This window comes from Pecten maximus, chromosome 5 (genome assembly GCF_902652985.1).
Source record: "Pecten maximus chromosome 5, xPecMax1.1, whole genome shotgun sequence".
NCBI classification, from domain to species: domain Eukaryota; kingdom Metazoa; phylum Mollusca; class Bivalvia; order Pectinida; family Pectinidae; genus Pecten; species Pecten maximus.
The window spans coordinates 24,081,178-24,099,140 of NC_047019.1; the positions used below are offsets into that span (position 1 = coordinate 24,081,178).

At 34.8% G+C, this 17,963-nt stretch overlaps 1 protein-coding gene across 2 annotated transcripts; it reads left to right on the forward strand.

Moving 5' to 3' along the window:
- The first annotated feature begins 2,134 nt into the window (after nucleotides 1-2,134).
- Nucleotides 2,135-10,325, forward strand: LOC117327600 (nuclear receptor subfamily 2 group E member 1-like). Of its 2 annotated transcripts, none has more exons than XM_033884654.1 (8): nucleotides 2,135-2,605; nucleotides 4,844-4,925; nucleotides 5,130-5,148; nucleotides 7,399-7,534; nucleotides 7,760-7,998; nucleotides 8,339-8,570; nucleotides 8,792-9,014; nucleotides 9,060-9,414. In XM_033884654.1, exons 1-8 carry the CDS (start codon nucleotides 2,578-2,580, stop codon nucleotides 9,187-9,189), a joined length of 1,089 nt encoding a protein of 362 aa, XP_033740545.1. In that variant the 5' UTR covers nucleotides 2,135-2,577; the 3' UTR covers nucleotides 9,190-9,414. The 2 variants fall into 2 exon arrangements, with proteins under 2 accessions (XP_033740545.1, XP_033740544.1); XM_033884653.1 differs by lacking the exon at nucleotides 9,060-9,414 and adding an exon at nucleotides 9,436-10,325 and having other exon boundaries at nucleotides 2,174-2,605; nucleotides 8,792-8,941.
- Nucleotides 10,326-17,963: the final 7,638 nt, after the last annotated feature.

Here is a 17,963-nt window from a genome sequence, read left to right on the forward strand (position 1 = left end):
GTCAAGCATTCATATCGCTGAAAATCCTGCGACATCAACGAATGTAGTATAACAAGGTATTGTTTGAGGGGAGTTTGGACTAGTTACCGATAAAAATTTGGGCGAAGTTGATGGTCAAATTATCAAGCCTCACTGGACAGGGACAATGCTATCCACTTGTAATGTATTATCAGGTGAGATCTAGCTACAAGGGGGATTACTGTCCAACTTCCCCCAATTAATAGTAGCAGACTGTGAATAACTTTACCTAAAAATTCAAAGTTTAGTAGGTCAAAGCTGTTTATTTCGTAAAAAGTAGGCACAGGGAGTGTTTTATCGTGTGGACGATCTTTTCTGGCTAGCAGGTGATGGTTGGATGTTTCTTAATTCATTTTTTTGACCGACCAGAAGCCGATTCCTAACATACACGAGTCGGGGAATGACGAAAAAAGCTATTCCTATCATGATTTCATCAACTACAATTAGATTAACATACGCAATAAAACTAATATCATGTATGCGAATGACATTTGGTATATTTTGTATTCTAAATTATTGTATTCTGATATACATTCTAATCTGAAGTATTGTTTTGTCATGATTTCCTTCTTGATTTTGTTATTATCATAAGTTAATGTATATATGGTGATGCTTCCACCAATTAATTAATCATAAATTCTGCAATAGTTTATTGTGAATATTTTGAGGTAGAATAAGAAAATCAACTTCCAATTCATCTAGACATCCATTCATTCAAACAGCTAGCTGTCTATCTATTATGAAACACCCTACAATAAAAGTCCTTAGACTTGTTTCATAATTATTAATGAAATGGAAAATAGAATCGAAATTAGTAAACACTATTTGGTGACACAAGTGTAAGTTTAAATTTCCCATTAAGATAATTCATCTAGAGGGCAGTAGCATAGTTGTAATTATAGCATAAGCTATACACATGTAATAAGTTATCCAATATCCAAATAGACAACTCACATAATGGTAAAATCATAATATTCTGCTGTACATCAATATTCGTGTTTACAATGTCATCGTGGATTTTTTAGTTAATATTTATACAAGTTACATTTACATTATTAAAGAAGTATGTACATAATGAACGTGAAATTGATTTTGCTCGCAAAACTAACATACAATACCCGATGTTGCTCGCAATTCTCCTGTTTATCATACCAACAATAAAACAATATACAAAGAGGTTTTTTTTTTTATTTCTAGCAAATATCATGTCAAATAAGTCTAGAATATAGGCCTCTTCGGTTAAAAGTATTTCATTATCGGGATATGCTTTGTTGTGCGAATTTGACTCTGAATAAAAAAATTGCATCAATCTTCTTTTTTTTTTTTAAAAAGAAATTAAGAAGAACGTTAAAAGATCATGTTTCTCTTGATTTTTGCACTGGTGATACGACAGTTTAAGGTGTCGACATAGCATTCGTGGTCAGTACTTATGGGAAAGGAGACAATTCACTAACAAAGAAAATTAGTAGCATCTTGACACGATATTTTCTTGATATAAAAATTGTTTATCTCTACACTCCCAGTATCATTTTTGCTCATACATGACATCATTCTTAATTCCTAACGTCGGGATCGGGCCATCCATTTACCGTTTCATATTATCACTGACCGCATACTATATGTCTGTCCAATTGAGTGGGTAACCAGGAGTGACGGGTATGGCAGAATTAGCCAATGGTCATCCATCTGACCAATAGTCAATTCTAGAAGAACACATGTAGCATAAATTAGAAATAGAGGCCGAAGAGAGAGACATCCTGCTGTGACTTTTAGTTAGTTTTAATCCCGCAATATATTGCATAGTTAGTCTATCGTACGATAGTCCGATTTTGTTCAAACAATATCCATTTGTTCATATGATTTATTAGCAGCAAATTACTAGTGCTATATCAATAATGAAAGATTTTAAGATATCGTTGAAAAATTTCGTAGAAAATACTGATACTTTACCAGGTTATGCCCATTTGAATTCAACAATAAGCTGACAATGCATATATAAGGATGATTACAGAAGCAAAAAGGGGTGGAGAGATCTCTGTCCAGGCAAAGTAGAATTATTGACCGTCCCATTGATCGGCCAGTCCATCAAACGAACATTACCTGCATGACACCCGCTCAGGTGAAACCATGTCCTTGGATCGACGTTGTAGCTTAAGTCATTGTTCTGTATTAACCAATCGGGTGGTTCCCTAGCTGTTCCATTACGTTGTATAACAGGCGGAGTCGTATACGAGTACCCAGTGTGAAAAGTGTAAACACAGTGAACGTCACATAGACACATCACTTGACAGGTCTCTATCGCTATAAAGAAAACTTTGTACATTGTTATTTATAGATAATAATTGTCAACAGGCCGTGAAGTTTTAAATAAGGTTATTGAAATAGAAATAGCTACACTGTGGTGAATAATCAACAATGTTGTCTTAAAACTTTTGTGGAAATGGACTTAAATGTATGATACAAAGCTGTATCATTAATAGTGTGACTTCACTGACAACATATTCTGTGACGTTAAACTGAATACTAGTATCTAGAAAACTACGTCTAAGATTACTTAAGATGAGCAGCAAAGTCTCTGGAATATCAAGTAAGTATGAACATTTTATAACTTTGTACAACTTCATAAACTAAGTTTAATTTGGAAACGGTAAATACAGTATTATTTTATAATTCCTTTCTTTGTTCATTTGATTTAGATTTATTTTAGATATCAAACATTTTTGATGTTAAACAGTTAAATGGTTTTTTATCATTTTTATATCATACATACTTTACCTTATTTATATAATTGTGCTTCTTTCAGATTGTTAAAAATAACATTTTGATATCAAGATAGCGTCTATTTTCTTATCTAACATATTCAAGCATGATTAATAAAAACAATATAAATGCCATGGAATATTTCTTTTCACCGTTAAGGAATTAAAATATTACAATCGGAACTTTAATATGAAATCCATTGAGTGAAAATAAGCTTAATGACTTTAGAGGATATACATTCTAACAGATTTAAATGTTGAATGCCTCTTGCCTACAGCTTTAACAATTTACATTCATAATAGACCATTTACATTAAAATATGCAGTATTCGTTAATGAGATAAGTTTCAATATATATATGTATTAAAATATTCACTATTTTATTATTACTTTAATTTCATTAAAAGCATGTACTGCCTCTAACTATCATGTTTGTAATGTGATGAAAACATTTGTATATCTTAAGAATGTTATGCAACTAGCTGCATTCCGTGTATGTATATACATGTATGTAAGCATCTAATTATCTGTTGATTATATCTTTATTAATTTTCCTTCGATGACATTCGTTTTTGGTATATTGCCTTGTTATCATTTTGATCTTTTGTTTGAGGGATGATTTGATGAAATATTAAGCTGCCATGATTGTATATATATATACTTGATTGATTAAACAAATCTCGATTATAATGATATGACAGTAATGTGATATCACATATTAGAGAATTTTTTTCAAAATGTTAATAATTTCCAACAGATATTCAATAAAATTCATAACATGCGATATTTTCAAATATAAATATACATATATAAAGTAAGACAAGATAGCCTCAGCCAAATGTCGTACTCAGACGTACAAAATCTTATATTGACTAATCGACAATATATTTTAGTGCAACAGTATTTACAACTGTAAAACAACATGGATTGACATAATGTAAACAACAGGGCATGACCAATTACTGACAGCGATGACACATCCAAGAAGTTATATTTTATATCAAAAGGTTAAGAATCTGAAACGTTTAAAATGCCATGACCAGCTTACCAATACCTGAGGGACAGTGTGTTTCGTAACGTTCTTCCTGTTGTTGTGCTGATTTATTTGCGTAGGCTTCGTGTAACTTTTGTCATGATAGGCAAATGCACGATTTGCATGCAAACAGGATCGGACACTACAAAGCCCTAGCTTAACTTAATTGGGTCTGGGGGACATTTAACCGGCTATACTTCTTAGGCGGTCGCCTCATTCCGGCAAGTCAGGTCTGCTATAAAGAACCTAGCCGGAAAGGGGAGGAAATAAGACTGTTAATTGAGAAAACAAGTGATCCTTAATTACATAGGAACAGGTAGATGACAGGTTGTCAAAGGTATGAAGAGGAACAGGCGAGAAAAAAGAAAAGATGAAAGAAGTTATCAAAAAAGTTTAAATAAGAAACTGACATTTTATGAACCATACTTGTAATACTTTCTACTTTATGGTGTGAAAATGTAAAATTATGGAACGGTTTGTCAATATCTAAACCACAAATAAGGGATATAGTTCTCTTTCTTTTATAAAAAAAACATTCGAAGATGTCTTTATAATATATATGTATATATGTATTGTAAGATAGAAAAGATTTAATGTCAATAAATTTCGGAAAACAAATGAAAGGCCACTTGTGTCGCCATAAAACAATAAAGAGGTGAAGGAGTTAATCTAATGTTATTGATTGGATATGAGCTGGATTAGCGAGCCAGCGAAGCCAGGTTACCTGTCGTACAGGTACTTACCCTTACGTTTGTGTGTCACTCCTGGAGTTAGATCAAAGACTCTTAGGAAGCAAACAGAGTAAAACAGATGGGCTGGAGGGTTTGCTAACATACAAATCAATCATCAAATTACTTACGTTTATGTAATAAATTGCATTTCTAATAATTCCTCGCTGAATCTAAAATAATTCGTTAAATTTTTGTTATACATTTTTTCAAAATAATTATAAGCTAGTAAATATCATTGTACAATATTTTCGTTAATAATAAATTATGTTCTGGCATAAAAACAATGTCTATTGTAATTCCAGGTAGGATCCTGACAGATATCCCATGTGTCGTATGTCAGGACCATTCCTCCGGCAAACACTACGGAATATACGCCTGCGATGGGTAGGTACTTCAAATCTTTTGGTTTAGTCTTAGAGTGCTAATATTTTTTAAACTGAAAAATAAAATTCACAAATAATGAGTGATATGCAAGGTACATCATTTTACGAGTCAAAATTATTTCATTCTTTTTAGAACAATTTATATTTAACATTGTTGTATGTACGTTAATTTCATTTACTATATATCATCCGTTTGTCTTTCCAGGTGTGCTGGATTCTTCAAGGTAGGTTATATTCTCAGTTATAATTATCACGATTTGCTTCATAGGTATAATATATTTTCTTATCAACTAGACAATATAAAATTACCTTAGCAACAACTCAAGGTGTGATAATTTCAATCTAACCCATCTTAAGATTTGCGTGTTGATTTTCCTCTAATGATTAAGTGTTAATTACAGGAGAAACAATACTATAATTGATCGTGTGCTGTGTTCTATAATTAACGCGGGATTTACTGACTAGCGTTGTCTTTATATCTTCCGTCCAAATACTTTACAGCTGTCGAGAAGTCTTAAATATTTATCTTTTATAATTGACTTTGAAATATTATACGACTCCGCGGATAGGCAATCCAATTTCACTTTCCGATGTCCTTTTCGTGTTTCCCAGTTTCCATTAATGTTAAATCGGATTGAGGTTAGCGTTTGCATGTATTGTCCAAACGATATTGTCACGATATTTTCCCGTAATACCTTAGTTATACCGGAAGTGACCACCTGGTGAGTCCCGCAGTCACTGCAGGAGGCGACGACGCCTTTTTATTTTATGTATTTCTTCTCTAGACAAATTCACGTAGCGTGCATAAAACGACACCTCGCTCTCATTAACACATGCAGCCGTCGTTTTGTTTAAATGCGGCATCAAAATCTTAGATTGGTGGTTCCGTTTGAGTTACATTTGCTAAAACTAATGTATCAAAAAACTATATGTAATACCGAATGTGTAGAATTAAAAGTTTGTTATAAAACGTGTATTCCAATTATTAAAAAAAGAAGATAATTGATAGGAACGTGATAATTTTTGTTTAGTTTGGTAATATTCTGATATAATAGGAGAAATAAAATGCCAGTTTCCGTACTTGTGAAAGATAGATATACATATATGTATTCCAAAGGTACAATAGTTTTATGTCTAGACTTACAGGAATGGCGATTAACTTTACACTATTATGATTATACCCGAGTTTTAACACAGAGGTAACATCCACGACATCTAATCCCCTATAATGCCAATCACAGATCATATGTGTCCTTCTACAACAGCAGATCCACTTGACTACCTTGATATGAGTCAAAAATATAAAGGATATATAGCCCATCATAATACACAATCGTCTATACTCGTTCCTTTGTCAACTTGATGTTGTAGCAGACATTATGAATTATGGTTATATCTACACACAACATTTACTTAATATATATTTGATATGAACCGTAAGCTTATGACATACACAATGAATCATTTTATTTACTAATTGTATTACAAAAATCAAAGTTTTTAATAGATTATGTAAATGAATTATGCTATCTAAGCATGAGTGAGAGATACCGATACCTGGAAAGTGTTGTCACTTACATCCTGATCAGACTTAATCACCGACTTACGACATTCTGACTACAAAGACTCGTCTACCACATATTTTCGAGGTCGCTTAACACATCTCAAAATCATCCGATCGATTAAGACGACACGTGTCAGAGTCTAAGCCGTGTGTTTTGAACATAAATCCGCATATCTTCGTTAAGTTTACCTGACGATTTTCTATAGCCTCTAATACAGTTTAAACTAGTCACATCAAACACGGCCCGCACTTAACTAAGAAAAAAGACCACACAAATGTTCATTTTTGACCAGCGGAAAGGATAACAATATGCTTAAACAAACTGCTAGCTGTTTGTATAATTGGATGTTCACTTCTTACAAGTTTGGCACTATTTGACAATATATTTCAAACGTTCTACTGATGCCCGGTAAACATAGGTCAATCACTTGAATCAATATTTCTTCTTTTGTTCCTTTTTATAAAATCACGGTTTGTTAAAATGTTATATTCTTGTTTGACAACGGATCTGTATAATAATCCTCCTCTCTGTTTGACACTATTCATGTGCACATTGGCAAATATAAATACAGTCATTGATATCGTTGACCTTTGAGTATGACCACCAGTCGTGAAATGTTCGCACAGGACAACAACAAAGAGTGACGTATAAAAGGGATGGATTTAGTCAGACATATAAAATCATTTCTACGATATAATACTAAGTACACATTGACGACGATTAGAGATGTTGTGTTTGAATTTCGTGTAGTTTGACAATTAACTTTACTTTTCCAAAGTTACTTCTCTGTATACCCTAGAAGTCACTGAATATACATTAATATTATTCTAAGACAATTGTCATTGTCCTGTAGTGTTTTATCGGTTGTTCTATTATCATTTTAAGTTTTATCATTTTTGTGTGCCACAGAGATCTATCAGACGCAATAGACAGTACATATGCAAATCAAGAGGTCAAGGTCGATGTCCCGTGGACAAGACTCACAGGAACCAGTGTCGAGCATGCAGGCTTGGGAAATGTATGGACGCGGGAATGAATAAAGATGGTCAGTTTGTTTTTGTATTACCGATATTACTATATATAAATTATTACATATATATATAACTTATATACTAGAACCGTTTTTCATCAAAAAACGATGAGCAGACTTCATAATGGCATTTCTTAATACCATTATATGTCTTGAGTCATATTCCCATTAAATATTATTTTTATGTTTTTTAACAACTATACGCATTGTTTATATTTACATAAACAATATATTTTACAGCTGTTCAGCATGAGAGAGGACCTCGCAATTCAACAATACGTCGCCAGGTGGCCATGTACCTAAAGGAGACAAGCGAGTATGGTGGTTATATCACCCATTCTCCATTCCGGCCCCCCTATCTGACAGGTTGTCTAAATGTAGAGCCGGTAGCAGACGGCATCACCACGATTAGTGCTACAGGGCCACCTTCTCCTGTTTCTCCAACCTCATCCGGTCTTCTATGTCACCCCACCGCTAAGGTATATTATATAAGCTTCATATATTCTTATCTAGAAATATACACTTTATTTATTTAGAGGAACAGGATATAAGTCTTCTTACATACAGATATATAACTTTATCGAAAAAGCTGATAAAGCTAGATAAGGCCGTGAATTGCAATTTTAAACTAACGTGAAGCATCTAATATAGTCATTAAATAAGAAATTCAACTTTTCATTACATGGGTGCAATAACGACACCCGATGTCTGATGGTACTTCACATTATAATAAACGACGCTTCTACAGTATAAAATCTGAGGACAATATTTCTGTTGTGGATATGATAATTACTGACATGTGATTTGTTTTTATTTTAGTACCCACAAGAAATTATGCAGGCCTATTCCAGTAATCCAGAGGCTGTTTGCGAGGTTGCAGCTAGACTTTTATTTATGAGCGTAAAATGGACAAAGAATGTTCCCGCATTTTTGGGCTTACCCTATAGAGACCAGTTACTACTTCTAGAGGAGGGATGGCGGGAGTTGTTTGTCCTCGGAGCAGCACAGTTCCAGATGCCATTTGAAGCTGGGCCGTTATTAACTGCTGCAGGTAAACAATTTGATATTTTGTTATTACTGATAGAACATAAGTTGAATATAAAATATACAACATTGCGTAAATCATCAGTCTAGAACAGCTCACTGAAACATGCTACAGTTGTACCTAATGTCTTTTTCTAACAGACTTTCCTTTTTAAGTTGTTTGATGTATCACAGGATAGGTATCCTGCCAATAACAGATTATAAGACTTTGTTGATTTTTTCGTTTAGGTATTAACACAGATGAATCTCCAGCTGAGCAAGTTGTCAATATAATGACAGAGTTAAGAGCATTTCAGGAAATCCTTTCAAAATTCAAATCCTTGCAAGTTGATCCTACGGAGTTTGCCTGCCTGAAGGGAATAGTTCTGTTCAAAACAGGTAACAATTTTTTATGGACATTTAGTGGGCTTTCTGAACAATCACTACTGTATACGGAAGTAGAGGGAGAGTTAAAACAGTTATTTATTTAAAGAAAAGAAAGGCAAACGTTTAAAGCAAAACAGTACAGGTGTATTGATCCGGGCCCGGCTCCACCAGTGTTCTTTAAGTTGAGAAAATTAAGTTTAAATTTCAAAGGAAAACTTGCAGAATTTAAGGAATATAATTTAATTAACATTTTCATTTAAATCATAAAATGCATTCCAACTGATTTTTATCAATCAAGGAATTTATATACGTTAAGGAATATTGATGAATATTGAGCCTGTACATGTCTATAAGTATGTGAAAGCCTTAGTCGCATGTAAATAAAGTATAATATCACATTAAAATCAATCTAAATCAGTTACTTTCATATTCATTCCTGATATTATCTATTGCTATAGAATTTCTCTAAAATATAAAAAAACGTATTTTCATTTCGTCCATTTCAGCATTTCCCTCATCAACATCAGCAGATGTGAAAACACTGAGAGACTTCCACACCGTGGCGGCACTACAGGACCAAGCACAATTGACTCTGAGTAAATACATACAGGTTACATACCCCACGCAGCCATTCAGATTCGGGAAGCTGTTGCTACTTCTCCCAACCCTGAAAGCCATAACCGGAAGCACTATCGCCGACCTCTTCTTCAGAAAGACAATCGGATCCATCCCTATTGAACGTCTACTGATAGATATGTTCAAATCCTCTGACTTTTAAAGACAATGTCATTATCATTGTTCGTAATTCTCATTAGTGCTCATTGTTCATTTCAGGTAATATTGTTGATGTATCGTTTACACATAATTAATTATATTTGGTATATTCCCAACCAAATTATCATGATTTACACTGCAAATTGTTCATACAATCCCTAGTCAAATAATGCATGATTCCATTCATATCAAAACGACATATCTATTAAATTCTTGTCCTTTTTTTAGAATTATTTTGTGGAAATCGCACGAGAAAACGAAATACGAATTCTTATTCTGACATCTATAATATATAGTACGCAACCAACATTTCTAACAAGTTGATAATATGAGCTCAGACAGTGTGTTTAAGATGAAGCAGTTAGGAAATGTAATTATGTGGGTTTTTTTTCAACGGCTACAGCCACACGCTCGGCAAATATTCTAACGCTTTCGGAAATGACGAGAAAAATCAGGTTATTAAGCATTAATTAGGAGTTTTGCAATGATATCTCTTACAATCATTGAATTGGAATAAAATATCATTTTTCGAATGCAACAAAATAGCATAAGAAAGTAAACTGTTGGCCAATATATGCCAGGCTTATGGTGTAGTCGAGGAATTCTGTCTTTAAAGTTTGTGTCAACATGCTACATTTGGTCTTGTTTGCTTGCGTCTTTAATAGTAGACTACCATTACAATCTATCACAGACATTTCTGAGCACGATCGGTCTTTGTCATGTTCGACTTTGCGTTCTGTGAAAAAGGTTATGTAGTGAATTGAATCTACTGAAGTTAGCCCCGAGCTTTCTCCTGATCAAATGACAAATTAAAATTCGATGTTAACAAGTCAAAACACTATCACATATCACATACCAAGGTACACACTTCAAAACCAAAGCTAAGGATGATCTGACTCAGTCCACAAGCAATGCGGCAAAGGTGAACAAAGCCAACCCATTCATCATGCGTCACAGCGATAGGTTATATACAAATATGATACAAGTTAACTCGAATACTAGGTTTGCCTAGTGGTTTGAAGTATACATCATGTAACGTTTTAAATGTGCATGGTAGATACCCAATATATCATATCAATGTTGAAAGTATCAAATTAACGAGAAGTAATTTTATGTTTATCATATTATATCTCACGGTATTATTTCGCACACTAGTACTACATACCACATAAACATGTTTCGTTCCTATTTTCAATGGTCAGATGTCAAAGATTTTAATATATTGAATATGTGTAGCAAAGTATGCATTTTTAGCTAGTACTGCGCTACACAAATTGTTATATGTTCCTTTAATGGTAATAAGTTCGCAAATATATGTGCAATAAATGACACCCCTTGTAAATTTGATCACGATTACCATGCTCAACCTGTTAATTGATGTACATGTTTATGAAATAATAAAAATGTTATAAAAATATAATAGAACATCTGTTGTTTGTAATTGTTTAAGTTTTTTTCAAATTTATATTATTGACACTGTAACCAAACCGTATTTTCTTCTTAGATTTTGGTATACTCATTTTAGCACTTTTCCTGGATAAAATAAAAAGAAACAGTTCCAGGAAAAAGATAAAAATATTATCAATTGAAATTTATTTGACTACGTTACAACCGATATCTCTACCTTTTACATCTTGCATTTCAGATGCATCCTGTATCTTCAAAATGTATTATGTAGACAGATCAAGATATAAAACCCATACGAGATGTTAGTATCTATTTTTATATCAGGTCAAATAAACAATAAGTGTATACCGGTACCGGACAGAATCCTGATACACGAAACATGATAATGAATTCGTCCTACCTCCACATAGAATACGATTACGATATGCAAACGTAACCGTTATTCTAACTCAAAATCGATGGCAAAATAGGGGGGGGGGGGGGGGGGGGGGGGGGGGGAATAAAGATTTGTATGAAGACCATTTAAAACGTACAAGGAAATTAAGACCATGTGTTTCGAAAGGGTGAGCGTCATTCGCTACATCGAGGACACCCCACCATGTATATCTAGGTCAAATTCGGGTTAAATCACACCTCAAAATGAGAACTAAGGTGGTCAACAGAACTAGCATCTGGTTTCATATAGCACAAGGGAATAGATTGTTTTGTCAATTAAGTCCTAATGCCTAATATTCATCAACCTCGAAACGCTATGTTGTTACAATGATGATAATAAAATACTTAGAGCCCAATATACAAAAAAAAATGGTCAAAGCTCGTCACTTAGTATGAAATGGTCAAAGCTCATCACAAAATGTACAATCGACAAAGCTCATCACGAAGTATGAAATCGTCAAAGCTCATCACAAAATATAATATTGTCAAAGCTTATCACAAAATGTAAAAACGACAAAGCTCATCACAAAATATGAAATCGTCAAAGTTCACCTTAAAATAAAAAAAATCGACAAAGTTCATCACAAAATATAAAATCGACAAAGTTCATCTTAAAATATAAAATCGTCAATGCTCCACGTACAAAAATAAAATCGTCTTAAGTTAAAACAAAAAAGGTGAAACCGGTACACATGAATAACTTGATTAGATAAGTATCTGTCTATACAACATAAATATTAATAGTAACAAGTTACTCAATAGTTTAACAACAATTGCATACTGTAATTCGTGTGTGATTGATCCTACTTCCCACATAATACTATTTAGATATTTACTACCTATACATGTAACAGACAAATACATATTAAAAAACATTTTAGAAAAGAATGTGAATTTATTCTGTATGATTCTTTCAATTTCCATTAAAGAGTAAACACCGTCATTTGTACATTAACAGATGGTATACTGTACCAACCTTATAAAAACCGAAAACAACATGTTAAACAACCAAACAATGCAAATCACAGAATATATATAGACGACTTAGATTAAAAGTGATAGCTTACATAGAATATCTATGTATTTAGCATAATATCGAACAAAATCTAGGATAGAAAGATAAATGTAACAATATCAATGTGCTATGTGTCCTTTCAGCTAATTTACTTCCGACGATCATTTGAAAAAAAAACCTACATTTACACATACAGAAGGACTGGTTATAACAAAGGGTAAATATTATAGAAACAGAACTCACATCGTAGACGCAAGGTTGTCTCACTTGTCAACAAAGGTAGAGTTCTACTGCATAATGAAACAGATCAAAATACAATATTAATTCTAAAGTCAATATCAGACGTAAATATGACACGCCGAATATATCAATGCCTGAAAGACAAGTAGGTAAGTGGGTATGCTTTTCCTACAGGAAGTTAGTTAATTATAGTTTAATGAATGAAATCAATCTATCATTTAATGTTCACCATCATTGATAGGGAACCCGACATAGGAATGGCAGAAATGTTTTAACTTTGTAGTGACTTGTCTCAAATAAACAAAACTTCTCGGGCCACACAGGAGGTTATCGGACACCTCATGAGAACGAAGAAGAATTACAAAAAGATTCTTCAAAATGGACTTTCCAAAGCTATATTTGCTCCGCCATTTTATTCAGTACATACACCCTGTAGGCTTTTTGACATCAATTAAAAGGGGTCATATAACAGATTTGGTATTTAAAGCATTGAAAGCTTTAAAAAGCATATCAATGTTTGTATCATTTTATTAACACAAATTCTAAAACATCTAAATTGAGAAATAAACACTGATCTATATTACAATTATATCATAAAAATATAAATGTCAAGGTTATGTTGCACACATAAAACGGATGGTTATGATTTATACATTGGTTAAATTCAAATTAAAAGCTAACAATACTCTATCAGAGATGGTAAGAAGAAATTGTAAAGGAAATGAAGTACCCGTGTATTAAAAGGAGTGTAGCGCTCTTGAAAAACAGCAATATCCCTGACACCAACGCCTTTAGAGATTTAAGGTAAGGGTGTAGCAGAGAGTCACCGGTAAGTGGATTCAATGGCTAATGAAGTTCTAATTAAATCAAAAACAGTAATTTGAGCGTTATACTTTCCGAAGCCAATTCACTTTTTGACTCCGCTATAGATAGAATTTCTAAGGATGTTAAAAATTGTTTAATTCCTTTAAGTCTGTAACAAATTCCAAGTAGAGTAAATAATTATAAGCGTGTGAAAATGAACTTCATTTTCATATGTAAGGGAAACTCACACGGAGTCAAGATTTCTGCATAAACGTCTTGCTTCATTTTGAATAGATTGCTCATACAGTGTACGTTTAGCCAATAAAGGGGGACGTCCTTGTTTAGATAGGTTAACTGCCTGGCTGTAAAATAAGTTAATGAAGATCGTTTTTTAAATGTGTTTGTCATATTAGGTACTTACCTATTGTGCATCAGGTCTGGTTTGTAAAAGTTTTGTATTCCCGCGTCTTGTGCTTACATTTACGTAATGTTCAGATTCCCGCGTCTTGTACATGTACCTCGTGTTGTCCGTGTATGTCATGTATGTGTTGTCACGTGACTGAGTGTTAGCTTAAAGCAGGTTATTCATTTTTGGCTTTCTTTTCATTAACAGAATGCATGTGTGCTCATAATATATCAGAAACATTGTCTACAAGTCCCGATACACTATCGGGAGAGGAACCCTGTCCAAGGGATAGGGTATGTATGTTATTTCTAGTGTAGGGTAATTGTAATGTAATATGTAAACTGTATAATATAGCTGTTATGGACTTTATGTAGTTTAATTGTCTAAAATTGTACATTTGTATATCCTCTGAAAATATGTATAAATTGTCAAAAGAGGTTGTAAATGTATCGTTATGTAAAGCGCATTAGGTATTGTGAATTGTAGTTTTAAAATTGTGTACACTGTATTTGTATGTTTTTACAGGGTTTTTTTTCTTGGAGAATAAACTAGTAACCCAACCATGATTTTGGAGTTTTTATAACCTGTGGCAGGCCTGAGCACCCTGTTACAATAATATAGCGGCTGTAATGTCCATGCCTGTTTGACATTTTTTAACAAAATGAAACATGTTTATGTACAACCAGGTACATAGTGTATATAATCATCAACCAAAACTGTTCTTAAATTGTGTAATGATCAAGAAAATATTCCTTATCGCTTTCAAAGCGAGACAACTCTTGCAATTATGTTGAGTCCCCAACAGTGTAACTACTAAACGTCTAAATGAGAATTCTTAGTAATAATCCTTTGCTTTCTATTTGCTTTTGTAAACCGTCAAAACATCAAAATAATATACTAAATAATTAGAGACGCTGTAGAAACATCTAGCACTCCTCAAGTTCTTCAATTCCACAAAGATTTTTGTCACCCTGTTGGTAATTAACATTTCAATTTTCACACATCGCTCAATCTTGTGTTGTACATAAAGCATATATCTTTTTGAACTCGTTTTATAGATTTTGAATTAGAATGAGGTTTCGTTATTGTGTAGCATTTCTCTGGATTTTTTCCCAATCCCTTCAGAACTTACTTTGTTGATTGCCATTTGTAGTTTTGTGTATTGATAAATTATCAAATATTCTGATATAAATAAAAACGTGACACGATATACTATTTTCCCACAAGTTATTTATATGGATATTGTGACAGTTTGTACGATGACGTCCCGCGCTGAGTACAATATACCATTTAGTCCCTGTACGCTAAACAATAAAGAATTCAGTATTGACCGGCATTACTGACCCCTGGTATTTAAACAACACTGAAATGTCGCGACGGCGGAAACCTCCTTCTACTCCACCGGATGTGGTGACATATAAGTTTAACCTGACAAGTGTTTATGTCACTGGCATGAACATTGCACAAATAGATATACAAGTCACTCAGTGTCTATGTGGGCATTCCTCTAACCCGGGACGTCATCATATCATGGCGGTGAAGTAGACTTGTTGAGTATGAAGTCTGTATTACGTGTCCTTACTTTTCCTCTTCATTGTAAATAAAATATCAGGATCACTGTCAATGGAATGGGGGCTTGTCGTTAACTCCCACATTAGGGAGTACATAAGGATCACTATCAATAGAGTGGGGGCTTGTCGTTAACTCCCACATTAGGGAGTACATAAGGATCACTATCAATGGAGTGGGGACTTGTCGTTCACTCCCACATTAATGAATACATAAGGATCACTATCAATGGAGTGGGGGCTTGTCGTTAACTCCCACATTAATGAATACATAAGGATCACTTTCAATAGAGTGAGGGCTTGTCGTTAACTCCAACATTAGGGAGTACATAAGGATCACTATCAATGGAGTGGGGGCTTGTCGTTAACTCCCACATTAATGAATACATAAGGATCACTATCAATGGAGTGGGGGCTTGTCGTTCACTATCAATGGAGTGGGGGCTTGTCGTTCACTCCCACATTAGGGAATACATAAGGATCACTATCAATGGAGTGGGGGCTTGTCGTTAACTCCCACATTAGGGAATACATAAGGATCACTATCAATGGAGTGGGGGCTTGTCGTTAACTCCCACATTAATGAATACATAAGGATCACTATCAATGGAGTGGGGGCTTGTCGTTCACTCCCACATTAGGGAATACATAAGGATCACTATCATGGAGTGGGGGGCTTGTCGTTAACTCCCACATTAATGAATACATAAGGATCACTATCAATGGAGTGGGGGCTTGTCGTTAACTCCCACATCAGGGAATACATAAGGATCACTATCAATGGAGATCAGGGAATACATAAGGATCACTATCAATGGAGTGGGGGCTTGTCGTTAACTCCCACATTAGGGAATACATAAGGATCACTATCAATGGAGTGGGGGCTTGTTGTTAACTCCCACATTAGGGAGTACATAAGGATCACTATCAATGGAATGGGGGCTTGTCGTTAACTCTCACATTAGGGAATACATAAGGATAACTTTCAATGGAGTGGGGGCTTGTCGTTAACTCTCACATTAGGGAGTGTATAAGGATCACTATCAATAGAGTGAGGGCTTGTCGTTAACTCCCACATTAGGGAATACATAAGGATAACTTTCAATAGAGTGAGGGCTTGTCGTTAACTCCCACATTAGGGAGTGTATAAGGATCACTATCAATGGAGTGGGGGCTTGTCGTTAACTCCCACATTAGGGAGTACATAAGGATCACTATCAATGGAGTGGGGGCTTGTCGTTAACTCCCATATTAGGGAGTACATAAGGATCACTATCAATGGAGTGAGGGCTTGTCGTTCACTCCCACATCAGAGAATACATACGGATCACTTTCAATGGAGTGGGGGCTTGTCGTTCACTCCCACATCAGAGAATACATACGGATCACTTTCAATAGAGTGGGGGCTTGTCGTTAACTCCCATATTAGGGAATACATAAGGATCACTATCAATGGCGTGGGGGCTTGTCGTTAACTCCCACATTAGGGAGTACATAAGGATCACTATCAATGGAGTGGGGGCTTGTCGTTCTCTCCCACATCAATGAATACATAAGGATCACTATCAATGGAGTGGGGGCTTGTCTTCACTCCCACATTAGGGAATACATAAGGATCACTATCAATGGAGTGGGGGCTTGTCGTTCACTCCCACATCAGGGAGTACATAAGGATCACTATCAATGGAATGAGGGCTTTTCGTTAACTCCCACATTAGGGAGTACATAAGGATCACTATCAATGGAGTGGGGGCTTGTCGTTAACTCCCACATTAGGGAGTACATAAGGATCACTTCCAATGGAGTGGGGGCTTGTCGTTAACTCCCACATTAGGGAGTACATAAGGATCACTTCCAATGGAGTGAGGGCTTGTCGTTAACTCCCACATTAGGGAGTACATAAGGATCACTTCCAATGGAGTGGGGGCTTGTCGTTAACTCCCACATTAGGGAGTACATAAGGATCACTATCAATAGAGTGGGGGCTTGTCGTTCACTCCCACATCAATGAATACATAAGGATCACTATCAATGGAGTGGGGGCTTGTCGTTAACTCCCACATTAGGGAGTACATAAGGATCACTATCAATAGAGTGGGGGCTTGTCGTTCACTCCCACATCAATGAATACATAAGGATCACTATCAATGGAGTGGGGGCTTGTCGTTAACTCCCACATTAGGGAGTACATAAGGATCACTATCAATAGAGTGGGGGCTTGTCGTTCACTCCCACATCAATGAATACATAAGGATCACTATCAATGGAGTGGGGGCTTGTCGTTAACTCCCACATCAGGGAGTACATAAGGATCACTTTCAATGGAGTGGGGACTTGTCGTTAACTCCCACATTAGGGAGTACATAAGGATCACTATCAATAGAG

What these genes read in the sequence shown, in the direction of transcription:
- LOC117327600 (XM_033884653.1), top strand. Translation starts at nt 2,578, where the DNA reads ATGAGCAGCAAAGTCTCTGGAATATCAA. An exon ending in GCCGTTATTAACTGCTGCAG is followed by an intron (nt 8,571 to 8,791) that starts GTAAACAATTTG and finishes TTTTTCGTTTAG; the next exon opens with GTATTAACACAGATGAATCT. An exon ending in AATAGTTCTGTTCAAAACAG is followed by an intron (nt 8,942 to 9,435) that starts GTAACAATTTTT and finishes CGTCCATTTCAG; the next exon opens with CATTTCCCTCATCAACATCA.